The sequence below is a fragment of the Poecilia mexicana genome, unplaced genomic scaffold (assembly GCF_051168715.1).
Source record: "Poecilia mexicana isolate PSO_F unplaced genomic scaffold, ASM5116871v1 scaffold_17, whole genome shotgun sequence".
NCBI classification, from domain to species: Eukaryota; Metazoa; Chordata; class Actinopteri; order Cyprinodontiformes; family Poeciliidae; genus Poecilia; species Poecilia mexicana.
In genome coordinates, this window is record NW_028263386.1 from 21,616,860 (window position 1) to 21,643,177 (window position 26,318).

Consider the following 26,318-nt stretch of genomic DNA (forward strand, 5'->3'; position numbering starts at 1 on the left):
TGAATTATTCAGGCACAAAGCACATAGAGTAAAATACAATATGCTGAAAACTGGAATTGGACATCAAGAATAAAAAGCAGTTGAGAAAGAACAACTTTGCTAGTATTAGAATTTCAAGAAATTATAACTGGTTGGATGCTTAAAAAAACAGAAATCTTATATTTTTTGCAGCTTTGTCTTTTAGTTGCATCTCATAAGCCTTTTTATTGCTCATCTTACCCTTAATATGGTCATATAATCAATTTAACGCAACTCTGGGAAAGCTGCCTGTTTTTCCTGCAGCATAGCCCTTCTGGAAGAATAGTAAAAAATACACATAAAACACACTCCTAACCTTGAGGTGACCTTTCAAGAATTGAAGCATTTATAGCAGCAAGGATTGAGTTAATTTATGGAGTACAAATGGGACGTGTGAAGGGAAATGAACCAATACTTTTGGCAATTTAGCTTCCCTTTTTTCCTCCTTCCTGTGGTTTATATTTTGAAATATCCTAGTTTAGTTTGATTAACTTTTACCTTTTAATTAATTTTTTACTAATTTATTAATTTCCTTACTTGGCAACTTAATCCTATTTTACATACCTTTAATTCACCACCTTCCTAAAATAATAGTTTAGGTCTTTTTTTTTTAACCAAATCTTTCAGCTAAAAAGAGGTAGGGATTTTGTGTTTTTTTTGTTGCCAAAAATCACCTTTGGGAAAAAAGGACTTGGGAGCCATTATTTTAGGAAGGTGACAATTTGTTTTAGTTTTTTACTTTATGATTGTTTTATGTTTAGGTTTTGACTTCCACTTGTGATTGAGAAGTTCTACAAAAATAAAAGTGAGCAGAGCTGGAAATGAATAGTTTGTCAGTTGTTGCTCAACAGAATAAAAACAAAACAAAAAACTAGATGCAAGTAGTTTTGGTTTGTTAACTTTCCACATTAAAATGATCAAATAAATAATCATCTAGTTTAAATAGAGAGTTGTTCCAATGTGTTGAAATTATTGTAACCAGCTCAAGTTCTCCTTTCGTGTCAAAAAGACGATGCACACAAGAGGGGTTTTTACCACTGTAGATTGCTGTTATTCATATCACAGATACAGTCAGATCATAAAACAAGAATAATACCTCACAGCCGTCATCTTTGCACCATAGTACACAACTGACGAGCTCTACATTATACAATACACCCATCCTCCTCGCACTGCTTCAGTAACTAATAACGCCATTTTCCCCTCTCCCTCCCTCCCCACAAGCCCTTCCCACAGAGTGAAAACATTAACAGTATATCCACACACTGGAACCCCCCCCCCCTCCTCCAATAGTTCACAGGCTCCTCTGGAAAAGGAGATCGGGGGTAGGAGGGGATTGAGGGATCTGTTCTGCTCAGTAAATGTATCCAGTTTCATGTAGCGTTCGAGGACCAGCTTTGAGTTTTTTTTTCTTTTTTAAAGATATGAAAAGTGTGTCTATACAGCGAGGGTCCCCGTTTGGTCACGTTTGGGAATGTGATGGGAATTCATGGGTTTGGATGGAAGAGAAGGAAATAAAAACGACGAGAGAGACGTCACGAGGAAGATCGAGACGAGCTTGGTGCAGCATGACCGCAGTAGGAAAAAAAAACAAACTGATGGACGCACACTTTGCTCCTTACACAGAAACAATCCTAAATAAAACAAAAGAATAAAGGTAGGAAAAAAAAACAATTCATTTGTTACATGTTGGTAAAAAAAAAAAAAAAAGATCTCGGAATAGCATGATTTCATTTTGAACGGTGGGGGCGCGGGAGACGAGTCAGTCCAGTCAGTCGTCCGAGCTCGATGAAGAGTCAGAGTCCTTCTGCGCCATGATGACATCATCCAGCAGCGCCTCTTGATCCGAGCTGTCGTAGTCGCCTTGGGAGAGGCTGTCGCCGCCCTCCATTTTGACGTCAAAGTCCGGGCTGGTGAGGAAGTGGTGGGACGTCTCCAGGTCCTCCTCGTCCATCATGTAGGCTCCGTCCGAAACCAGAGTCTCTTCTACGCCGTCCAGGGTGGGGTCTTCGGGCGTGGGCTCGGGAGTGTGGCAATGGTGATGGTGGTGGTGGTGGTGGTGACGCCGCCGGTGGCTTTTCTTCGGGATCTCGGAGTGCTCCGTCAGCAGGCGGTGGAAGAGGGATTCAGGCAGCAAACCCTGCGGGAAGAAAAAAATAAAAACATCCGTCTAAGATGTAAAGAACCTGACAAAAAAACCCAAAACAACTGTTAAAGGTAATTTTTTTACAGCATGAAGAATAAAATATTTAGCGTACTGATTTCTGAACCGTCTCAGACCACTCGGGTGCAACGGCGATGTTAGGATTCTCTTCCAGATACTCCTTCAGATCCTGCAGCATTGGACAGAAAGTAGCTCCAACCTACAGAGAAACGTTGGAATGTCAGCTGGTTCAGCTCTGACATAAAACTTCCTGACTTTTCCAGAACTCCCAGGCCGCAAGTGTCATTTTTAAATGGACAACACTGAAGTTCATCAGATGTTTCTATGATGAACAGGATTCACATCTAGAACCGTGGGGTTAAGAACACATGACTGAAAATAATTACACAAGAAAGGAATGATGGAAGGAAAGAAACAATAAAAAAGAAAGAAAAATAAAGACAAAACAGACAGGAAGACAAAAGACAAAAAAGAGAAACAGCCAAAAAAGAATTTCATAAAGACAAAAAGAAAGAGAAATACAAGAACAAGAAATAACTAGACAAAAAGAAACTGAAAGAAAATGACAGAAATAAAAAAGAGAGAAAAGAAAATAAGATAAAAAGGAAACGAAAATGACACAATGGAAGAGAAAACGAAAGATGAGAAGAAAAAGAGAAAAAAGTGGAAAGTCAAAGGAAAAGACAAAAAACAAGACAAAGGAAGAAAAAGACAAAATGACAGACAAGAAAATATAAACAATAAAAAAATAAGAGAAAAAGACTGCTAAAAGAAAGAAAGAATGAAACAAAGAGACGCAAAGAAAAATGACAGAATGAAGGAAGATGGGGTCAAAGGGACAAACGGGAACATAGAGGGAAGAAGAAAACGGCGTCACCTTCTTTCCCGTCAGCATGTTGATGACCTTGACCTTCTCTGTGCCTGTAAGGGGTTTATTCGCTCGCCTCCTCCTCTTCCTCTTGCTCCTGTTCACCAGCAGCTGGTTCACAAAACACAAACCTGAATTATCACCCTGGAAGTGTTGAAATTCATGCCCGAAGCCCGGGTTGCCACACACAACAACACTTTCTTGATTCTTGATGCTCAACAGCCAGGACTTCACCTCCAGCATGTCTCCTTCCACCTCATAATCTGGATTCTCTTTCAGCCACGTGGGGGGGTCCCTCCGTCGAGGAGCACGCTCCAGCGGGTCATGGAGGCCGTCTAGCTCTGATAGCTGAAAGAAATCATTCAGGCCGGTCAGTTTGGTGGACCAGAATTCGTTTTCTTGGTACACATCAGAGTTCGATTCACACCTCTACAAACGGACCGGACTTTCTATAAAAACTTACTGGATCTCGATTAAAATGGACTAAACAAGGCTGGTATAAATATAAAGAGCTTGTAACACCGTACTGCTAAAAAAACAAAACAAAAAAAAAAACTGACCAACAGAACAGGAGAATAAACCATGAAGTCATACCTCTTGGTCTTTGCGTTTCTTGCGCCCGCTGCTCTCTCCCCCTGACCCGTTGGGCAGCAGAGCCTGCTTGGAGAACGTCAGCTTCAGACCCTCCTCCTGAAAGGACGACAGAGAGGCGTCAAAGTTACAGATCCAAATCGCTACCCACCATAAGGAAAGCAGCGGATGTCCAACACCAGGCTGGTCTTCCCGTATCATGTCACCTTGAGGAGTTTCACGGTGAACTCTCCGTCCTCTCCCTCCGCCCCGATGCCGATCGGTGCGCTGCTGGGTTTCCGGATGACCCGGGTGTACGCCATGTCCTCGCCCACCAGCTCAGAGCTCGGGTTGAGCTGGGCTTCGGGGATGTAGCGCCGCCCCGAGGGCCACTGACCCGACAGCACCAGGTGACACAAGTTGTCCAGGCGGTTGATCAGCACGCGGTCCTGAAACAGGAAACAGAACGTGCGGCGTTAGTCTGAAGAAGCTATTGGTAGATTTTTGGTCCGCTGTAGACAAATAGTTTTTCTTTTTTAGGTACCTTAGGCCAGTCGACCCTGATTGGCTCAGGTGGAAGTATGCTATCTTGAGATGGAATCATGGAGAGTAAACTGTTTTCTTCATCCACGTCTCCCACCTTCATGCCGCCTAAAAAGTGAGAACAGTGCGAATGTGAAGTCTTTGGTTCTACTTCCGGTTGTTTTCATTTTATCCCATCTATGGACTCACCTCCTTCTACTTCCTCGTCACTGTCTCCGCTGTCGTCGCTGCTACCGGAGCGCTCCGAGGACGACGAGCCCGAGTCGGAGTCCGAATCCGAATCGGACCCTCCTTCGCCTTTCCTTCCGGTTTTTTCCGTTCTTTCCCTGCTGCTTTTGAAGCTCCAGTCCGGACCCTGCGCTTTGCCGCCATGGTGACCCAAGGGCGTGCTCTGCAGGTCGCTACCGATTCTCCCCCCAAACAGTCGGGCGCTCTCGTCAGCGCCTTCCCCCTTCGCTCCGGCTAAGTCCATCTCAGACTTGGACTGGCTGAGCGTCATGATGGGCGGAGGCGGTGGAGGAGGAGGGGGAGGTGGAAGCGGCGGCAGAGCCTGCTGGTTCTGGATGAACTCGTCGCGAGCGGAGATGAAGGTGAACTGCGGGTCTGAGAAGATGGAGAGCTCGGTGCGGCTGACCCCGTGGAGCGAGGCGCCGAGCATCAGCTGCCGGTCGTGGTCCGGCAGGCTCCACCAGGCGGGCAGCTCGGCGCTGCGCGGCGCCAGAAGGAGGCGCTCCTCCAGGGAGGGGTGGGGCAGGACGCGCTCGCGGAGGCGCCGCAGGAGGCTGATGCGGTACAGCGTGCGGGAGGCTCGCTCCTCTGTGATGGGAGCCACAGTCTGAGTCAGCTCTGACGGATCTGCGGACAAAAACAAGTATTCTGTTATTGCAGGACAAACTGTACGTTGTAGTGCAAACTAGAGATCCACCAATCAGATGACCCCTTTTCCCTTGTAATTATCAAACAGCAATAATAGATTTTTTTTTTATTCCTTGGATGCCTTCAACTTTGAGCGCGTCGACTTCAGCACTGTTTAGCCTGCCTTAACAAACTCTAGTTTACTTGCGTGGATCGCTCGGTTCATTTGGGGGAACGCAAAAAAAAAAACAAAAAAAACTCTGGTCCACTTCAGTTGAAGTGAACTCTGGTGCGGTTTGAATACAAGTGGACCAGAGGCCGCTCCAAAAGCAGGAATTGAACTATGGCGCAGTGCATTCTGGGTAAATGGAATCAAAACAAATGCACAATGCCAGCGTTAGTGGGAGAAATTGATAGTGATCTTTTACCAGAACAAAAGTAAAACCTTACGACTGCTAAAATCTGATGCCATTTTTGTTTACATTTCAAGTAGAAGCTCTGCTTTGTGTCTTCTCCAGAGGATTTTGTTTCGTTTCATTCAGTAGTCCTTGGTGCAGCGCCAACACAGGTGAAGGGGCTGAACAGGAGGTTCAAAGAGTTTGGACCGTTTGACACAGTGCAGTGTGAAAATGAACGCACCAGCTGGAAATGCAACAAATGTTGCAATTTTGGTCCCCAGTCAAACTGGGTTTACCCCACCATCAGATATAAAGAAGATCTATTTTAGAGTGACGGCACTCTAAAATAGATCTAACATTTTGGATCTATAAAATGCCATCATTTTAAGTAGATAAAAATGAGATAAATGAGGATTGTCTTGAAATTAATTTTTGTTAGAACAGAATTAAGCCAAGTTGGTGAATCTCGAATGAAAAATAACATTCAGACTGTAAAGGGATGAAATAGAAAACCTCAAAATAAACAGCAGCTACCTTCACCACGGCCTTGGGGGAGGTGGCACACCCTCCGGCACATCGTGACGAATGAACGGAAGTATCGGCTGAGGCTCTCGTCGGTTTTTTTATCCAGACGGGCAAAAGTTCGGAAACGGGTCCAATCGAACTCCGCATCCCCCTCCTCCGAGACACCCGGCTCCCTCTTGATCTTCTCCACTCCAAACGTGGAGACCACGCGGTAGAAGTCGCTCTCTTCTCTCCGCGTCCACCTGCAGAGAAGGCGTGAATAAAAAACACTCTAAACTAAACCGTTCGTTCCAGAAAGAAAACAGAATTGTTAAATAAATGATTCGATGTGGCAACTCAAACAAATAATCAATGGTTTACCGTTGCTGTCGCTCCTGCCGTGCGATTTCCTTCAGTTTGCTGGCCTGTTCGCAGCGCCTGCGCCGGCGGTCCCCTTTGGCCTCGGCTTCCATCTTCAGCTGCTCCTGTCTGTAGCTGCGTTGGTACGCCGTGATCAGCCGCCTCAGCCGCGCCGTCAGCGAAGAGCTCGAGGGCCACTCGCACACGCCGCTGTGGACGGCTGCGCTTTCCGTGACCATCGGCACCGACTTGTCCTCCACTGAGATCTCGTCATCCACGTTCATAGAGTCAGGCTGCAAGGAAACGTCGAGCGAAGACTGATGAGTGAACCGCTGAGCTCCAAAGTTTCCTGCTCTAGAACGGTGCTACAAAACTCCAAAGTTGTCGCTGCGATCGGTACCTCATCAAAAAGATCTTTGGAGAGTCTAGATGCTGGCTTGAACTCTGGATCCTCTGAGAACTTGTCAAAGTCGCCACTGAGCGTAACAAACGCGACACGGTCAAGCAAAGAGAGAGAAAAATGTGTTCAGAAAAAGATTAACAGTTTATGAAATACAAAACTCCAAACAAAGCACACTCTAAAGATTGCTAGATAAAAGAATAAACTAAAAATTAAATGGGTTGAAGAATGATTTGCTGGTTGTTGGATTATTTTTATGTAATTTTAATTTAAAGAGCTGTACACTAATTATAGCAGCTTAAACATCTGCTTTCTTTCTTTATTGTGACAAAGAATCAAAGAAATTTTGGAAAACAAACATTTATTCGAACCTGCAATACAAACTAAAATCCCTATTTTCCGACAAACTGCAAATCATCCGGTAAATGCTGTGAACTTTAGCTAACGTCAACGCGACGACACCAGGCAGAGCATTTAAGGACCAGTGTAACAATATCTTCTACTGCTTTTTATTGTGGGAAAGATTTCAGAAAAATACAATTTTGTTGGGGCAAGATAACTGTGAATATATGAAACAAATAGTTAAATCAGCTAATATCTACCACAATCCAAGCAGTTCTTCCCAACATGAGCACTGATGTTATAATAAAAAAACACAACTTACTCGTCTCCAAGCTCAGCGTCTCCAGTGTGCTGCTCAGCATCGATGGCCTTGTCGTCTGGCCGACCGACTCTCTCCACGAAGCAGAGGCAGGGATCGGCCCGCATGGTAGTGTACATCTCATAACCTGGAAACGGGGATAAAAACCAAGGCTGTTCAACTGGAAAAAACAAAAAAATATTGAATAGAGTGCAAGTTCCTCAAATGTGAAAAGTGGAGCGGCTCATCAGAACACCAAGGCACAAACTAAACCGTCCTCAGGGTATCTGCAGGTTTCATCAAGACAAATTGAATTGTTTTTAACGCCACCTTGAATGATAAAGCCAAAAATACCTATAAAGCTAGAGGATGGTTGGTAGAACTTGCTGCATTACAATCAAGACTAGCATAAACTGTGAACCTGGCTTCCTGCTTCCAACACTGCATATAGTTACAGCCAAACTTTTGCGCAACAGGAAGATCCCATGAGAAAAAAACCTGAATTACTTGGCTCTTTCTTTCTTTTTTAAAAGAATTTAACACATTCTAAGGCATTCATTTTAGACACAAATTTAAGACTTTTTAAGGACGCGCAGACACACTGAACCTGGACGTGAAAAGCAGAACGGCTTTAGCCGGACCTACCATGTTTGAAGACGCCAGCGAGCAGCGAGCGGTCGGCGTCAGAGTCCCACCAAGCTGCAGGCACCTCCTGCTGCTCCATCTCCGGCATCCAGATGTCGACATCCCTGAAAAACCATCCAACCCGCTTCATAAGCTGGATCTCAGTAAACTCTGGTGATGAAATTTGCTTGCACTTCACTACATTTGTTACCTAATGTCAGCCCCCTTCAGGACAGACTCTGCATGTTCACCTATGACCTCCTGCTTCAGGTAGTAGAGCATACGGACCCTGAGCAGCACTCTGAGAAAGGAGAGGGGAGGAGTTAATGTTCAACCAGGAAAATTTGCATAGGCAGAGCTTTGACGTATTTATATCCCTCGACTTATCTGTTGTCACTGCACAACCACAAACGTTATGGGATTTTACTGGGATTTAATTTAAAGAGCAAACACAACATGGTGCACATCTATAAAACGTAGAACTGGGCAATAAACGATAAAATTTCAGATTTTTTTTAACACCAAATTCTGTAAGACGGTAGTTCTTCATTGTGTTAACGTCACTCTGGAAACACAAGAAATGCATTGTTGACTAAAACAATAAAAAACTGATTTTCCAAAAATTAAATTCTCAAATACCGAGAATTTGATTAATCTATAAAACTGATTATTCGCACAACTGCTCACTGAGCTTGTGTTAATCTGCCACATAAATAGTTTGTGGGTGTAATGTCGTCCGAATGTGATTAAGTTCAAGGGGTGTGAATACTTTTGCGAGCCACTGTAACGTGAACTTAGTTCTGGAAAAGTTTCACCAACTTGTTGCACTGGTGCTTCAGGTGTTTGCGGTAGCTGTCATCGAGCAGCAGGGTGTCGGGGTTGTACTTGCGGATCCACTCCACCTTCTGAACGTCGAACGTGCTCTGAGCCTTGACCCTCTTACCTTTCCTGCCTCTTGGAACGGGGATGGAAAGGCCTAAAGCAGGAAAATTAAATGTAAGCAGGAATATTTTGTGTGGGGGAGAAATGTTATTTACATTTATTTTTACATATTGATAAACGTGCAGCTTCCTACCAGAGTGGTTTAGTAGTGTTTGGGGTTCCCTGCCGTTCTCCGGTGGCGTTATGAGCTCCCAGATGAAACTCTTTATGTTCTCGTCGCCACGATAGTGCATTAGACAAAACACCAGGATGACACGGCAGATGGTTTCTACGTCACGTTCGCTCAGACGTCGTTTACATCTGGCGTGGGCCAAGATGTCCCTCCAGCGGCCCCATCTGAACCGGTCGAAAAGGTTGTGTAAAAAAAAAAAAAAGAAAAAAAAAGACAATGTGAAAACACAAACAAAACTTGATAAAGTCATGGTACGCCTCAAATATTTTCATACCCATAGACAAGGAGGTGTTTCTCCACCCGGAAACAGTCGGTACGGCCGTAACCTCCCCCGCTGTGGCGGTCGGAGCGGCGGGAAGATCTGGAGTGTCTTGAATTGGCAGGCGGATACTCGTCATCGCTGTCCAAATCAGACAGGTCTCCTCCTTCGCCTCGCAAACTGGAGAACTGGCGCGTCTGCTTCCGGATCCTGGGAGTGTCGATCACAAGCGTGTTCTGTGCAAGAAACGACAAACTTAGTTAGCTATTCCATGCGATACAAAGTCAATACATTTATCAGCCCTATTCAAACAAACGCAGGCCGAGATTTGAGTCCAGGAACAGGGAGGGCTTCTGCAGGTTTGACCAATTCAGATTTAAGACTCTTTAAGACCACTGTAAATGGAATTTAAGACCTGCATCACGACAGAAATGTACAAATTTCATCTAGTCAACTGGCAATACATTTTCATTAAGCCATAACAGATGGGAAAAAAAGCTAGCTAGTTAGCAAGGGTATGTTAGCAGTGAGTTATCGGCAGCCTCATGAGTCGCAGAATGCAATGAAGATGAGTGCGACTCAAACTTTTGCCTGACAGAAAATACATTTAATTTACGAGATTGTCCTGTAAAGAAAAATTTTAACACATGCGATTAATACATTAAAGGCCAACTTAATTTTTAAAATGAATTCAAGACATTTTATGCCCTTCATTTTGGACACATTAATTTAAGGCTTTTTAAGGAGGCGCAGACACCCTGCAGGAACAACACTGCTAACCACTGCACCACCGTGTCATTTATATTTCTATCCTGAAATATAAATGATTAATATCCAATTACAACATGCAGCCAGAAAAACATTCTGAATGATTTTCCTAGATCTTCTTCTATGTTCTAAAAAATGTTTGAACACAGATTAAAGTTTTACAAAACCTACACATTTAAATCTGTCTGTAAAAACTTGACCAGAGCATGTCTGCTGCGTTTACCTTCTGATTGATGGAATCCATGTCGATGTCGGCTTTCTTGGCCCACTTCTGCCAGAACTCGGGGTCGTCCAGGGCGATGTCGGTGCGGTTCTCGGATGCGACGAAGCTGGCTTTGGAGAACGTAGAACCTTTGCCTTCGCTCTCGATAGTAATTGTGGTGGCTCGCCGCTGAAGGATCTGGTCGATGTCTTCCTCGCAGAACCGACTGCCTTCGTCGTTTTCATCCATGATGGCGGCGTAAGCTCCTTTCCTCAAAAGGTCCTCGATTTCCTTCTTGGAGAACTGCTGGAGCTGTCGTACGAGACGTAAAGCCATTTACACAACTGACACAAACGGGACGAGAGACTTTTTTTCTGCTCGAACTTGGGTGCTACGGGTTTCTCCTTACCCCGTTGACGTTGCTGTCCTTGTTGCCACTCATGCTTTGTAGAACGGCACGGTCCAGACCGAGTTTCAGACTCGCCTTGTCCAGCATTTCCCTCTCGTAGGAGTTCCTGGTGATGAGGCGGTAGACCTTTACTGCCTTCGACTGGCCGATACGATGGCATCTTGCTTGGGCCTGGACAGAAGAGACGCAGAAGGTTTGCCGCCACAACTCGGAGCGGTTATGACCGCAAAATACAAAACACGACCGTGACAGGACGTCGCACCTGCAGGTCGTTTTGAGGGTTCCAGTCAGAGTCAAATATGACACAGGTGTCGGCAGCGGTCAGGTTAATACCCAGACCGCCAGCACGGGTACAAAGGAGGAAGACGAAGCGATCCGAATCCGGCTTGCTGAACCGATCGATGGCTGCCTGTCGCAGGTTCCCACGAACCCTTCCATCAATTCTCTCGTAAAGGTATCTGCGTAAGGGAGGGAACTGGATGAAACTTGGACACAAATGGCTGATGCAAACAATTTGACTGTTTTTTGAAATAAGAAAATAAACACTTTATTGCCTAAAATTCAACACCACAGCATTCCTTCAGTGTATGCTTGATCAGTGTTTTGATACAGTGATGTTTCTAATATCGATATTTGAAAAGCTTAGTGCTTTCTGCTTGATTTAGTATTAGTATAATGTAGTAAAATTTGATTAATAAGGTAATTTTTTTTACAGAGTTTAAACCAGGTTTAGTTAAAACTCTGCCTCATATTTATGGAAGAAATGTTTTTTATGTGTATACCTTTAAGGCAAAATGTATGTGTGTTTTGTACAGTTTTGACATACTGCAGTGAGTATGTTGTTCTTTCATCAAGTGATCTTTTTTAGTCTTCAATCCAATCAACAATTAATCTACTACCTCATTAATTTTCAATTATCTCAATCAATCTATAATCTATTGACCACTTTTTGGGTAACTGTGGGTAAATGGATAGCAAAAGGTGCTTTTTTACAGAATCTGAACCCAGTAAAATTCTGGTTCTGGACAGAACATATTTAAAGACAAAGGATATCTTTACATCTTAAATGCAAATTGTATTATATTTTTGTACAGCTTTGACATAAACACAGCTCTCAGTGTTATTCTTTAAAGAAATGCTTTTTTTGTCTGTATGCTGCAGTTAACACTATTAATTGATTACTAAATTAGTTGACAATCATCTCAATAATCAATTGATCATGATGAATCAGATTGTTTCAGTCCTAATTGAATGCGTTTAAAAAGCATGAAATATCCACACACACAAAAAAAAACCTATTGATGGCTACAAAACACATGCTCTACCCGAGTATGTGTTATTTTTGATACTGTGTGGTTTAGTGAAATTTTCAACACAATATTAGCAAGTTGAATAAAACAAGCATACCTCTTGTTGATGAGGTAGTCCTCCAGAATGTCTAAGCAGCGCACCATCTGGGAGAAGATGAGCACTTTGTGGCCGCCGGCCTTCAGCCGAGGCAACAGTTTATCAAGTAGCACCAGTTTGCCGGCGGACCGAATTAGGGCCTGCAAATGAAAGTCTGGGGCCAGGGGGTCGTACTTCCCCCGCAACTCCGCCACGATCTTTTCTTCGGCACCTGAACAGGACCCCAGGTCTCAGTTAAAAAAATAAAACGTAGTCGACACTAAAAGAAACGGAGCGCGTTAAAGATGACGGCGCAGTACCGTTAATGAGGTAGGGGTGGTTGCAGCACTTTCGGAGCTCCATCATCGTGTTGAGCAGGTTGGGGACGTTGCTGTTGCTGTTGGCTCCTAAACTCAGGAAGCTGAAGTTCCTCTCCAGAATGGCCCGGTAGTACTTCTTCTGGATATCAGTCAACTCAACCTGGGAGGAAACGGGGTTTTAATTTCCCCAGTTATCTTTAACAAAAGCAACCACCTCGACATTCTTTGGATTGGCTCTGATGCTCTGCTTGTGTGGTTCGGGTCAATTCATAGACTCCTAAAAGTTTGTGATATTGTTTTATAATCCAACACTTCTTAGCTGTACTGGATTTTATATGATTTTATATTAATAAAGACGTCTGCCCCCCTTCGCTTTCACATTTTTATTTGTAAATATTTTCTAAAACTATGAATCATTTTGCTTCTGCTATGTAATCAGGCTTTACTTTAAGTTTGTCATTTAAAATTTCAATCAAAAACACAACTGGACACTATTAACAACACAGTCAGTGATGAAAAAAACTAAAACAGAACTTAAACTGGATAAAACAAAAGGACTATTAGAAGAATAGCTCCCAAACAAAGTGTTTCTATTTCATTTTACTTTATAAAGTGTTGGATGTGAATTGTTCATGTAACTTCTCTATGTAAGTGAATGTGGAAAATGTCAAAATAACAAATCCTAATCAAATTTATTAAAATTTGTAGTTATAAAATTGTGAAAAGGTTCTGGGTGTCGACTTAATTTTGAAAGGCACTGTAATTTAATTTATAGTGCACAGAAATCCATCTGACATTATGCAATTAAAACTTAATTTAATTTAAAATAGTTTGATGGACAATTGTAATAAAAAAAGACAAGCTGACCTCAATAATGGTCTCCTGCTTGGGTGCCAAGTTCTTCTCCACGTCTTCTTTGAGTCTCCGCAGCATCATAGGTTTTAAAATGGACTGCAGTTTCTGGACCTATTAAAAAGACAGTTTTGCAAAATTGCAATCAGCTCCATGTGGAGCTGCAGACAAAGTGGCAACGAAATGCCAGATTTATGCGTTTCCCACCTGCTCCTCAGTTTTGAGGTCTCCAAACTCTCGGAGGAATTCGATCTCAGACGGGAACTGAGCTGGCTCCAGGAAGTGGAGGAGGCTGAAAAGCTCCTCCACGGTGTTCTGAAGAGGCGTGCCGGTCAACAGCACCTTATGTTCCTGAGGGAATCCATCAAAACATTAAGCTGAAGGAAGAAAAAAAAAAAAAAAAAAGAATCCATATTTCATCGTCTTGATTCTCACCAGGTCGAGCATCTTCAAGCTGTCCAACAGTTTGCAGTTTCGGTTTTTCAGCCGGTGAGCCTCATCGATGATGACGCAGCGCCATGAGATCTCCCTCAGCTCCGGGCAGTCCGACAGAACCATCTCGAAGGTCGTGATGAGGGCGTCAAACTTGTACGCGCCTGGGATTAAATGTCCCTGGAAACAGAAACGGAGTTTTGGTTTGATTAAGGATGAGCCACAGTCATGCTGAGAGCCGAGTGGTATGGCTTAAAAATAAAATTCAGTTTTTCTGATTTTAATTGCTTTTTTTATTTGCTTTCTTTTCTAAAACAGAAATTGCGGAAAACATTTTCAAAAAGTGGAATCTCTCCTGTGAGTGGTGCGATGGAGAACTAGGGCCAGGCTACAAGAATGTTGGTTTAATTATGAGAATAAAGTCGTGATATTAGGATAAATGACAGAATTTTACCTGAAAAACAGTTTTAATGAGAAAAAAAGTTTTTAGTTATCAGAATCTGATGACTCAGTTCGTGAAGTCTTGTCTTCAAATTGACTTGTCTGCACGATTGTTTCAAAAATATTTAAGTTTTTCATTATACAACTAAGTATAAGTCATAACATTTCCCATTTCTTTGGTATTTTTTACTTCTTATAAAATTACGACTTTTTCTGGTAATATTGTGATAATTCTCGTAACTAAAAAAATAAAAAATAAACAAGAGTTGCAGAACAAGCTCGTCAAACAAAATGGCGGCTCTGGGTGCACTGATGTCACTCTGAACTATGGAAACCCAAGTAGTCCAAATCAGTGACAAAAATAAATCCAGATTTTCTCAAAATCAATTCAATTCATCAATAAAATCTAATTATCGCCCAGCTCCTCTGTAATCAGTTATCGTGCGTTTTTCACCTTGTCGTCTTTGCAGTACATCTCATACTGCTGGATCATCTGCCGGCTGGCGAGGCTCCCGTGGTACACAATGGCGTTCATGTCGGTCCAGGTGGAGAACTCCCTCTCCCAGTTGGTGATGGTGGAGAGCGGAGCGATGACCAGGAAGGGGCCTTGAACTCCGGCGGCGTACACCTCGGACAGCAGCGTGATGGACTGGATGGTCTTCCCCAGGCCCATCTCGTCTGCCAGGATGCAGTTCTGCCTGAAAGACGCCGTACAACAGGGGAGTGTGAATAAAAGATGGAGGACTGGAGCGAAACGCCAGTAAAGATGGCAGCGACTAACACATGAATGCGTTTTGATGGTTACCTGTTGTACCAGTTGAAGAGAAGCCAGTTGACTCCTTCCAGCTGATACTCTCTGAGTGTGTTGCCGTTCTTGTACTCTCGGGTTTCCTCTAACTTTTTCCATGAGCTGGCAGGAGGCCGCGCCTGAGGAGAGTAAGGAACAAGTCGATCAGCTGTCCACAATTATTACAAGAGAGGTGGTTGACTGACCGAACCGCCCGCGAGGTAAAGTCTGCACAGTTAGTGACAGCAGATCCACGGTTGCCAACTTAGAGACTTTTAAGGAAAAAACAAAAAACCTAAACAAAAAAATTAATATCGGCTGAATCAAAATGGGAAAGCCAGGTTTTTTAAAATATCAGTGATTGCTGGAAAACTGCAATCGGTGGTGCACTCTTTGTGATAGAGCAAAAATAATGTTAATATAGTTTTTTATAGCATAGTTTTTCTAAAATTGTTACATTTCTTTTACTTTTTTCCCACTGTAATAATTGAGCCCTTAAAGAAAACAATTTCTGAACACATTTAACTTTTTACAAAGTATAATAAATATTTAACAGTAAACAGACTGTTTAGTCAAACTACAAACCAAAATATACACACGCACATTGAAGCAAATTTTGAGTTCGCTTAAGAAGCTTTAGAAAAAGGAGGAAAAGAAAATGGCTCCTTTTATAGACAATGACAGCAATGAACAGAACCTCTAACAGGAGCTTAAAAAGCTGAATATTAAATGTTTCACTAAACTGTCTCTTTTTAAATCTTTTTTTATCTATCTGAAATTAAAGAGCAACACATTTAACATCCAACAAACAGCTGCTCTTGTAATAGATAAGATTTCAACAATTGAATAGAAAAAAAATCAGGAATTATTGAACAATTTATGAATGTAGAAAAGCCTGCAGTTGATTAATAAAGTGATTTATTGAAACATTTCATCATTAATTAGAAGATTCTGAACAAAAACAGCAAATAAAATCAACAGGATTTCCTACACTGTAATGCTTTAGAGTCGCTTGTATGCATTTTTCACAACTTGCAGACAACATCTCGAATTCTCCGCTTTATCATTTATCAAAATGTTCTAATCCTCCCCCAGCATAAACATTACGCTTGGTCTGGGTAAGTTTGAAATATCCTTTGAACCAGAAACGACTCACCGATCTCTTCAGGCGAGGCTGTCTGTTTTGGATTTTGCCGAACTCTTCAACTTTCCCCTCGTCGACGTCTTCCTTCAGCTCCCAGGTGGCGTCTTCGTAAGGCAGAGAGCACCACTTCACCAGGTAGTAGATGACGGGCTGGAGCAAATCAGACAATATTAACTTCCTGAAAATATGACACTTAAACTAAGCAGAGAAGTAGAAAAGTCTTAGGTCTCATTGTGAACCAAGTGACCTGTCACCAACCTCGCCGTTGTCTTTGTCCACGCTGTGGGACACGTCGAGGATCCTGTCCACCTCCACATAGTCTGGGTTGAAAGACTCCTCGTCCTGCAGAGAACCACAAATACAGTTCAGTTCGCCGACGTCCTTCCTCCGTGGGAATGTGCGGGAGTCGGCCAGAAGGAGCTGACCTCCTGGAACAAATGCCTCATCTGAGCATGTTTGGTCTTGAATCTCTTGATCTTTTGATGGATCCTCTTGTCTTTCTCCAGCTGCTCCAGCGTGGCCCACTCACAGTGCAGGTATGAACTGAGAACGAGACGGGGAGGTTTCACGGCGATGCTTCACACTCGTTACAGTGACTAATATGAACGAGACTTACTAGTTTTTGTATTTAACGAAGAACTCCTCAGCATTCGTATACTGGCCCGGGGAAACCTTAAAAAGAAGAAAACACATTTAGAAAAGAGTCAAATCGCAAGAGAAAGTGTTTATGATTTAAACAAACAAACAAAAAACCTCTTTCTTGGTTATTCTCATTGACAAGACTTTGTCTACGATGGCGGCATCTTCCTCACTTGGATTCTCCTAAAAAAAAAGAAAAAAAAGAAAAAAGAGTTTTAAACAAAATCAAATCTGCAAATAGATATAAATATGTTTAAAAAAAACCCAGCCATTATTGATTCAAAACAATTTCTCGTTTCAGGAACTCACCACAAAAAACTGCATGCTGGGCTGTCCGTTGCCGTCGAGCTCCACTTCCTGTTTCAGCTGAGCTGCCGCCCCTCCGCTGATGGAGGCCACGGCGGCTGCCGTCGTGGTAACGTCCACGTCTTCCTGCTCGTCCTCGTCGTCTGTTATCTTAATATCCAAGTCCTCCGTGTACTTCTTCCTCTTCACCACACGGTTGGAGCGCCTCTTCTGGCCAGACCAGGGAATTGTTAGTTAAAAAAAAGAGTAATGACATGAAAAAACACAGACAAGAAATATCTATTTTTTTTTAAATATGTTTTTTCACACTTTAAGTTTGGGGCTGAAAGTGAAATGTAAGAGGCACGGTTTACTAATGCCTCAGTTTAACCTTGTCTTTTTAATTTTTAAATTAAATTGAAATGTTTTATTCCTCGTCTGCTTTGTCATACTTCAAATTTGAGACTGAAAGTGATGTTTGAATCGTAAAATGGGAACTTTTCCACTTTCATATATTTATTTTACTAGCTTAAGTAGCTGTGACAGAATGGGAGAGCTTTTTTTATTTGATTGCTCTATTAATCATCAAAATAATCAATCAAAACTCTGAAGTGCTGAATCTTTGTGTCCAGGTATGTTTTGTTTTTTTTTACCATGATCATGTCGTCCTCCAGTGCAGCAGGTGAAGGTGGGCTCAGCTCCCCATCAGAGACGTCTGAAGATGCGTTTCTCTTTCTTTTCTTTGCTCCTACCAGCGTAATAGTGCTGATGGGGTAAAGTAGAGAGAAAGGTTAAACTTAGATATGAGGTAAGAGCTAACATGGTTGAAGTCACTACACAGAGCAGAACACTTACTTTGCTTTTGCCTTGCTCTTGCTTTTGTTTCCGGCTCCGGCTATAACTGCGCCGCCGCTCACTGCAATCGTCCCTCCTGATATTTTCACCACTTTGCCCTTCTTGTCAGTCCCCACAATGATTTTAGGTATCGGTCCTCCGGATATGGGACTCTTCTTTTTGCTCCCCCCTCCACTGCTTTTCTTTTTAGCGGTTGAGACAACAGTCAGAGTCCCTCCCATCTCCGGGGAGGTCTGCGTAGACGGAAGCTCGTCCTGATTCAGGACTCTGGGCAGGTTCTTCTCGCCGCGTGCTTTGGCCCGAGCGATGGCCTCCGCCACTATTCGATTGGCCTTCTCCTGCTTACAGAGGATCTCCACGCGTCGGACGGCCGCGGGCTCGCCGGGGGCCTTGGTGATGCGGATGGCCTGCGATGGAGTCGTGGTCGTAGCGGGGGGTGCTGCCATCGACGGGTTGATGACCTTCACCACGGAGACGGTGCCGCCAGAAGATGTGGCCGAGCTCGTCTGAACGGAGAGAAAAACAAACGGAAGAAATTTTATTTTCTGCACGATTATGCTCTTAGGCGTGCGTTTACATCCAAGTGAGCGGCTCTACCTGCGGCTGCAGCAGCATTTTGAGAGGTACGGCGACCCGCTGCCCTCCTTGGCCCTGGGAAATCTGCAGCACCTGCGGGCTGCCGGTGCCGCCAGCCCCCGATACCAACTGGTACTGTCAACGCCAGAGAGAAAGGTTAACCATAAATATAGTAGTAGGCAAAACATTTTTTTTAAAAATTAAAAAAACTATTCCTACACTGGCTAGGTTTTAAAATGCAAAACTCGCATCTTTTAATATTTTTAGGGCTTCAACTAACAATTATTTTAGTGATAGATTATTCTATCGATTATTCTGACAATTAATCAAATAAAAATAAAAAATTTCCAGTCTACTACTTTTTCATTTAACCACCTAAACCTATTTTGTACAATGAATTATTTTATTGCACTAAAAGATTAAAGAATAATTAAATTAATTTTATAAATATGGAAAGTAAACATTTTATTGCCTAAAATGTAATAACATAGCAACCATTTAGTCACTGATAAAGAATGGATGCTTCTACAGCTAAAAATAATTTTAACATATGAAAGTCTCAGTCCTTCCTGCTTGACTTAATACACAACTATCATATATAAAGCTACTATTTTTTGGATTAACCAATTAATAATTGGAGAGCAAAAGGTGCCTAATACTATATATATATATATATATATATATATATATATATAATTTTTTTTTTTTTTTTTTTTTTTTTTTTTTTACAGAATTTGAACTTGGTGATTCCTCTAACCACCGATGCAGAATTTGGTTTTGAACCCATTAAATATTGCACCCAGATGTGACCTGAATGTGATTCACTATAAAAACCACAGTAAAACCACAATCCCACATCTTGTCATATGCATTAGTCATTCTGAGAAAAAGATTTGAATTAGTCAACTAAACGGCGCTCACGCAGGCGCTCGCTGCAGACGACAGGTCGGCCCTGTTGCACGTTGATGATGGGTTTTGACAAAATGCAGTGTTCAATGCTTGCTTCATTATTGGTTAGTGTTTTACGTTTTTATGGTGTGAAGCTCTTTGAACTGCCTTGTTGCTGAAATGTGTTGTACAAAAACTTGACTTCACTCAAGCCTCTTTCAGACCTGGCATTAACACACATCCTACTAAGTCCACCAAAAACTCACATGAAAATCCACTCAGTGTGTCCCATGTGTCAGCTGAGCAACAAACAGGTCTGTTTATGTTCAATACACTTAAGCTATTGTAATATTCAGACATTAAAGCTGCAGTATGTAACTTTTATAATCAACATTTTTAACATATTTGCTAAGACAGTTTAATATGAGACGGATAATCTGTGAAAAAACTGAGCTCCATCTGGAGAAATGTAATCAGCAAGTGCACTAGCATGATTGACAGCACTAAGTCCCTCCTCCTGCTTCTGATTGGTTGCTTCTGACAGTTTATTTCTGCAGTTCTGGAAGAAGGCAGCTGATCTCTATATTTGATTGTTTTTTTTTTGTTGTTTTTTTTTTACATATTATTCGTCACAGCGTAGCAACAGTTTTAACAAATATGTAAAAAAAAAAAAAAAACATGCTCTTTATAAGGATCACATACTGCAGCTTTAACAATCTGAGATAATATTGCTTAGATGTCATTTGAATAAGTGTTGCATAACTTTTCTTTACTGTTTTCTTTATAAAGAGGAAGTACTTTTCCGTTTGACTTTGGCACTAATTACTGTATTTCTATAACAATATAAACAGAAAGTGAGCAGATGCTTTCACTTTCACATAAAGAAAATTATTCAATCACAGTCGGTCATCACATTTAGGACAATATTCTTCATAATAGATATTCAGCACGCCTCTAAAAGTGGTCTGAAGAAATCTGTGTGATATTTAGTTTTTTCTTTTTCAGATTTCGCACTCATTAAATCAACTGTGCGCTTAAGCTAACAGTGTGCTAGCCAAGTGTGCAGTTTTATTGCTGTGAGGTTTTATATGTTCAAATCTCTTCTGTGCTGAAGCTAAAGCTTTGAAAGGTCACACATTATTTATTCTCCATTTGCCGTCTCATAAAACATCTTTTAAAACTTCACAGGTGAGCTGATAGAGTCTGGAGTTGAAATAACTCAACTCAAATGTGTCTCAGACTAATCTGAGCTGGACCACACCAGGATCAAAGTCACAGAATGAAATGAAGACGTTACAGAAAACACCAGCAGATCCGTAAACTGGCTATATGGTTAATAGAATGTCAAGTGTGCAAAATATGAACACTGATCTGAAGTGCTACTTCCAATCAGCTCAGCCAGGATGCATGTTAATACCAGGTCTACCCACTTCAAATCTCACCTTCACTCCTCCTTGTTGGTTGGGCTGCTGTTGTACTTGCAGCTGGATTGTGAGGACCTTGGGCTGCCCCCCGGCCTGACCTGCAGCCCGGGCCTGGGTCAGAGCCGCTAGCTGGCTTCCCTGGAGCACCAGTTTGCCGCTAGGGAGCTGACCCAGAACCAGCCTGGCAGGGGCCTGCGTTGGCTGCTGTTGACCTCCGGGTGTCACTTGCTGTGGAGCGGTAACGGCTTGACCCGCAGGGGCTGCGGAGCCGGACTGGGACGGCTGCTGGAGAACCAGGGTGATCCGCTTTGCTTCGCCACCCTAGAAACAGACAGGTGAGAGGGTAGTCATTATGAGACATCTGTAGAGCGGTAAAGGGATGTTTTTCTGCTTTTTTTTGACATCGAAATAAGTCAGTTCAGTAATCCTTCAAGATTCCTAGAGTTTTCAAATGCGTAAAAAAAATTATCTTATCCTTAACTTTGAACTAAAAACTACTTTCTAAGTAGCCTGCAACAATCAGCGGATTCTCAGATGGAAACCATTAAAAAAATTAACAACTTTGAATGAAGAATCAGGATAATGTGGTAAAATAAAAACATTATTCATAAATGAATGTAAAAAGTACAAACTTACATCGATCAATTATTAGAATAAGGACATCTAGAACCACGCTTTTTTAAACTCAACTTTCTTGGTGTCGAGTATAAAATAAAACTTAGCCGACATTGATATGTGTGGTGCTGTTCAAATGGTGTCTGAAACATTACACATGAAGGTCAAGCTATATTAATTAACTGCATTATTGTCGTTCAAATGCAACATTTCTTAACCCTGGAGTCATTTTCATACTCTTGATCTAACAATGTGTTCATCTTGACCTGTTTTAGGAACTTTCCTTTCAGATTTTCTCTCCCTCTACCTCAGCCTGTCGTCTCTACTTTTACTTCACTCCTGAAAGCAGCGCAGCACACAGCAGCTTCGCAGCCAGACAAGCGGGAAGCGGCGGTGTTGGTTTTTCAACATAAGGCACATTTTAACGTATCATGATAAACTCTGATAATCTCATTTGATTCACATTGTTTTAAGCATTTATATTAAAAATTAATTCTGAAGGTGTGGCGGCTTTTATTTTGTCATGCACCAAGGTCAGTTCTGTGTAGAGGACACCCTGGTATTGCTCACCTGCGTCTGGCCCTGCATGGCCGGCTGGAGCTGCACCTGACCCTGGGTCTGGACCTGGGGCTGAGCTGCCTGGCCCGGAGCCTGGACCTGGATCTGGGCAGTCTGGGCCTGGGGTTGGAGCTGGATCTGGGTGGTCTGGCCCTGAGGCTGGACCTGGATCTGAGCAGTTTGAGGCTGAGGTTGAACCTGGACAGTAGTCTGACCTTGACCTATCTGTGCCTGGGCTGGAATCTGCACCTGAACGGTCTGACCTTGTGTCTGCTGAGGCATGGACGTGAGCAACACCTGCTTGACCGGCCCGTTGGCGGACTGCAGCAGGCGCTGCACCCCTGCGGCCCCCACCTTGACCTGGGTCTGCCCTGGGCTGGCCTGATTTAAGACTGTACCTCCCTGCAGTATGGACATGCCAGGCTTGAGCGGCGTGCCAGACAACAGACGGATGACCTTTCCACCGGCCTGACCCGCGGTTCCCGATACGGCCTGGAGCACCTGGGCCTGGCCCTGGGGACCTTTCAGGATGACGATTTTCCCGCCGGCTTGCTGCGTGATGGCGGCTAACTGCTGGGGCGTGAGCTGGTGAGTTATCTGAGTCAGCTGCTGCGTGGTGGCAGTGGTCGCTGGGGAGCTGGAAACAGTCAGAGGTGAGCTCAGCAGGACGGTGCTACTGGACGCCCCGCTGGCGTTGCTGGCAACAGGGATGGTAGTCTGGGCCTGCATCTGTGGCACAGTCTCAACCGGGGCGGGGGCTGAGGTCATGAAGGCCGCCGCTCCGGCGTCGACAGCCTGGGCGACAGAAACAGTCTGAACGGGCGCCGCCGGCACCGGCTGCTGGGTGGGAACGTGAACGGGGGCCGGGTCCGGGATGACCGGAGCTGCTACAGGAACGCCGAGGCTGGAGTTGATGGCGAGGTCGGGAGCGGACTCCGGCTCGCCCGTCGGGACGGCCTGCCCCAAAGCCAGCTTCAGAGCTTCCTCCACGGGGTCCGAGGAACCGTGAGAGAAGGAGTCGTCCGGCAGGGAGTCCAGGTTGAACAGGGGAGTGTCCTCGAAGAGGTCCATAATGGGATCCGCCATCTTTGCCCACTCCGCACAGGGAGACGGGCAGAAAGCTTAAAAGACTCCGAGATGGAAGCGATGTGGTAGTTGTCCCGATTCTTCTCAACTTTCAGGTAGACAGCTGAGGAAAAAAAGGCAAATAGTTGAATGGCTTACCATCAACTAGAAGCTTTAACTTCTAGAAGAGTAATGCTGAAGACAAGAATCGAGCCAATATGAACACATAAACCAAAATTTACAACAAAAATACATAAAACGATCTGATCGAATGAGCTTTAACTATAAAGAGTATTTATTGGTATTTTGATTTGTAATATAGACTTAAGCATTGTATATAAACATGAAGACAACATAAACATCCTGGTGTAGTGGATCGAGGATTCAAGGATCGAAAAGTTTTAAGCAATATATGGCCAAATAATAAAGTAACGACAATCTTGTAGTATATTAAATTAGTTCATATAAGTTTGAATTTACATTGAACTCTGTGCGTCATTATCTAAACCTTGCAAATTGTATGACTAAATTCATAAAACTGAAAGAACAGATTGTATTTTAAGTCAAAGAAAAACAGTGTAATTGTGTAGTGGAAGAAAAGGAACATAATTTTACAAGACTTAATTAAATAAATAAAAGTTTGAAAAATGGAACGTGCATTTGTATTACATCTTGTTTACTCTGATATACACAAATAAATTTGATCCAACTGCCTTCAGAAGTCGACTAAGTTGTAAAATAACTTCATTTGTGTATTATTAAAATAGATTATTGTGTTTTCTACTTTGTGACCAACTGGCAAAATGCTGTGCGATCAAAATACAACATCACACATCATCTGCATTGTGAGACATGGTGGTGGAAGCATCATGCTGCTCGAACAGAAAAGCAGTTCAGAGTTGATGAGAAGCTAAATGGAGCAAAATATAGAGCAATATTAGAAGAGAAGCTGTTGGAAATAGTAACAGAGGTTTACTATTCAAAACCATGATAAGAAACACAATACCTTAGATTAAAGAATCCTTATATGTGAGGCATTCACACACAAGTGCACGCCACACTTTTCAGATTTTAATTTTGTAAGGATTTACAAAATAAGATTATTGTTTTCCTTGAGCTTCACAAGTGATGTTCTGCCCTGTGTTGCTCTATCACAGGCTGCAACTGGACAAAGTGTGAAAAAGTTCCAGAGGAGTGGACATTTCTGAAAGGCATTGCATAAAATATAATAATAATTATTATTATTACTAATCCTAAACGGTCCATAAAAGAGTGAAAACTAGTTAGGAAAGAAGATTTTTTTTAGACATTCCTGGACGAAATGAGCAGAAAACCTTTGTTAGTACAATGAGGGTAGAATAAACTCCGAAAACATAATTACGCAAATTCAGTGCTATTAAATATTTAGTGTAGTTCAAAAGAAATCTTCTGAATGGGAATAGTGTGTAGTAAAGTCAAACAAGCAGGGTACGGATGCAGGACATGTAGGATGTTTTCCTCCCTGCTCCTATCGCAGTCTCTCTCATAAACCCCGTCGGCTAGCATTAGCTTCTACAGCGACCAAAATGTGCCGATTACCAAAGCGTCTGAGACACCGGGAGCACATACAGGAGTCAAAAAGACGGTTCACAGGACGTCCGTGGTTCTTGGGTCCCCTCTCTGTCATTTACTAGTAACCATTCAGTCTACCGGACTCCTTCAATCTCATCAACAAACCGGACCAAACCAAAGCAACGTGCCACAATAACCACTGCCCGACAACGTTCAGACACAGGTTAGGCCGCAATGCTGTTTCGGTTGGTCTGCGTCTAAATTTTCGGCAAAAATACCGTGAAATAACCATCCCAACCACCCCCTCGACTCTCACAGTAATAAATTCGGGGTGCTAAATTTACCTTTGCATCGACACACATGGCTTTCTCCGTCTCACAACACTGTACGATTACAGGAAACGGCCAGGGAAGAGCAGGAACTAACTTCTTGCTAGAGAGAACGCAGAAAGCGAGCCCACTCTGCAGTTGCTAAACGGTGATTGGTCGGGTTTCTCCCGGCCGGCGGAATGTGGCGATTTCATTGGCTCAGCTTACCATCAGTCATTTTTACTCTCCCCAACATGGGCGGGATGAGACCCCGTAGTTCGGTTGAGAGAACAATAAATGCGGCCTAGTAGGGATCATTTGACTCGGTGATCTTCATCACTGCAGTTTTACAGCTGAAGATGCCGTCAGTTAAAGCCAGCCGCTTTTAGAGTTGACCTGAGAAAACCAAATGTAATTTGATGTGTTTCAAATGACCACTCACCCTTCAGACGTGTTTGTGTTTGACGGTATAATTTTTTTAGCATTTTATTGCATTTGCCATAGCTCAGGTTATCAGCCCCCCATCATTTGAATGCAGACTTCCTGAGGTGTTGCTGTTGACTTTTTTTAGATCCGTAAACGCAGACCACATGATTACCCATTGCATCGTGTTCTGGTTATTATTATTATATCAAATATATACAAGCTTTCCATATTGTATCAAAATGATGTTCGCGCGTCTAGCAGAAATTCCAGTATCCAAGACGGGACTTTGGCGCCCTCTAGCGTCCTGACACTAAAACAGCCATTTGATAGTTTCTTTTATGAAAGGCAGGGGTCAAATTAATCTGAGAAGATAGTTATTTGTTCATTCCACCTTTAATGTAATTTATTGTTTAGATCTTTGTTTTATGAGTTTCTTTTAATGTAATGAGATTATGTTAAGTTTATTCAATTTGGATCGTGATTCTTTGTTCATATGGCACAAGGCTCATAACATCATGCACTTTTTCATCTCGGGACAGGCGTTATCCAAACTTCCCTGGGAGATTTATTGGGGAAAAAATAACGTTACAACTCTTAATTCCTGGTGCTCTTTGTGGAATGGAAATCTGTTGCTGATGGGTTTTTGAGAGAGAGAGAGAAATCTGGATTCTTTGTTGCCATTCTTGACACCAAAAGTCTCAGCCAAACTGTACATGCACAAAAGAAAAAAAAAAAAAGTTAAATCATACATTCTTTCTGCTGTCCTTGAGCAGGCTGTGTCTGCACTGGTGGGAACAATCCTTAGTTGGCTGATTTTGGGTACAATCTTACTAATAGCAGTTTTCTTATATGTGAAACCTGTTCAAGGAGGAACAAATTCATGCACCAAACCCCTTGAAAACGACCATTCTGCTCCATTTAATCAAAATGACAGATGTCCTCTCCCAATTAGCACCTTACCCTCAGCTAACCACCAGATTTTTTAAATTGTACTAGCATTTTGGTCATTTCTCTTCACTGCTAAAGTGATTTTGTTCATTAGTAACTTTCAGTTTGCACTTCATCTTAAG

General features: G+C 42.7%; 1 protein-coding gene across 2 annotated transcripts; it reads right to left on the reverse strand.

The window, feature by feature from the left end:
* Positions 1 to 1,046: 1,046 nt before the first annotated feature.
* Positions 1,047 to 24,955, reverse strand: chd8 (chromodomain helicase DNA binding protein 8). Of its 2 annotated transcripts, none has more exons than XM_015002197.2 (39): positions 24,859 to 24,955; positions 21,911 to 23,087; positions 20,744 to 21,046; positions 18,435 to 18,548; positions 17,838 to 18,343; positions 17,636 to 17,747; positions 17,007 to 17,210; positions 16,812 to 16,880; positions 16,675 to 16,730; positions 16,484 to 16,601; positions 16,317 to 16,400; positions 16,071 to 16,208; positions 14,933 to 15,054; positions 14,582 to 14,825; positions 13,690 to 13,866; positions 13,462 to 13,605; positions 13,270 to 13,368; positions 12,403 to 12,562; positions 12,104 to 12,314; positions 10,959 to 11,154; positions 10,697 to 10,867; positions 10,309 to 10,599; positions 9,333 to 9,553; positions 9,020 to 9,222; positions 8,764 to 8,920; positions 8,156 to 8,245; positions 7,966 to 8,069; positions 7,345 to 7,468; positions 6,681 to 6,756; positions 6,302 to 6,573; positions 5,951 to 6,183; positions 4,353 to 5,018; positions 4,165 to 4,271; positions 3,848 to 4,069; positions 3,645 to 3,740; positions 3,285 to 3,398; positions 3,060 to 3,161; positions 2,277 to 2,381; positions 1,047 to 2,158 (listed from the first exon to the last, which is right to left on the reverse strand). In XM_015002197.2, exons 2-39 carry the CDS (start codon positions 22,982 to 22,984, stop codon positions 1,790 to 1,792), a joined length of 7,854 nt encoding a protein of 2,617 aa, XP_014857683.2. In that variant the 5' UTR covers positions 22,985 to 23,087; positions 24,859 to 24,955; the 3' UTR covers positions 1,047 to 1,789. The 2 variants fall into 2 exon arrangements, with proteins under 2 accessions (XP_014857683.2, XP_014857681.2); XM_015002195.2 differs by having other exon boundaries at positions 17,007 to 17,213.
* Between the last annotated feature and the right edge of the window lie 1,363 nt (positions 24,956 to 26,318).

What these genes read in the sequence shown, in the direction of transcription:
- chd8 (XM_015002195.2), bottom strand. Translation starts at nt 22,984, where the DNA reads ATGGCGGATCCCATTATGGACCTCTTCGAGGACACTCCCCTGTTCAAC. An exon ending in CTCTTCAACTGGTACAACAG is followed by an intron (nt 14,826 to 14,932) that starts GTAACCATCAAA and finishes GGCGTCTTTCAG; the next exon opens with GCAGAACTGCATCCTGGCAG. An exon ending in ACATGCTGACGGGAAAGAAG is followed by an intron (nt 2,382 to 3,059) that starts GTGACGCCGTTT and finishes GTTTCTCTGTAG; the next exon opens with GTTGGAGCTACTTTCTGTCC.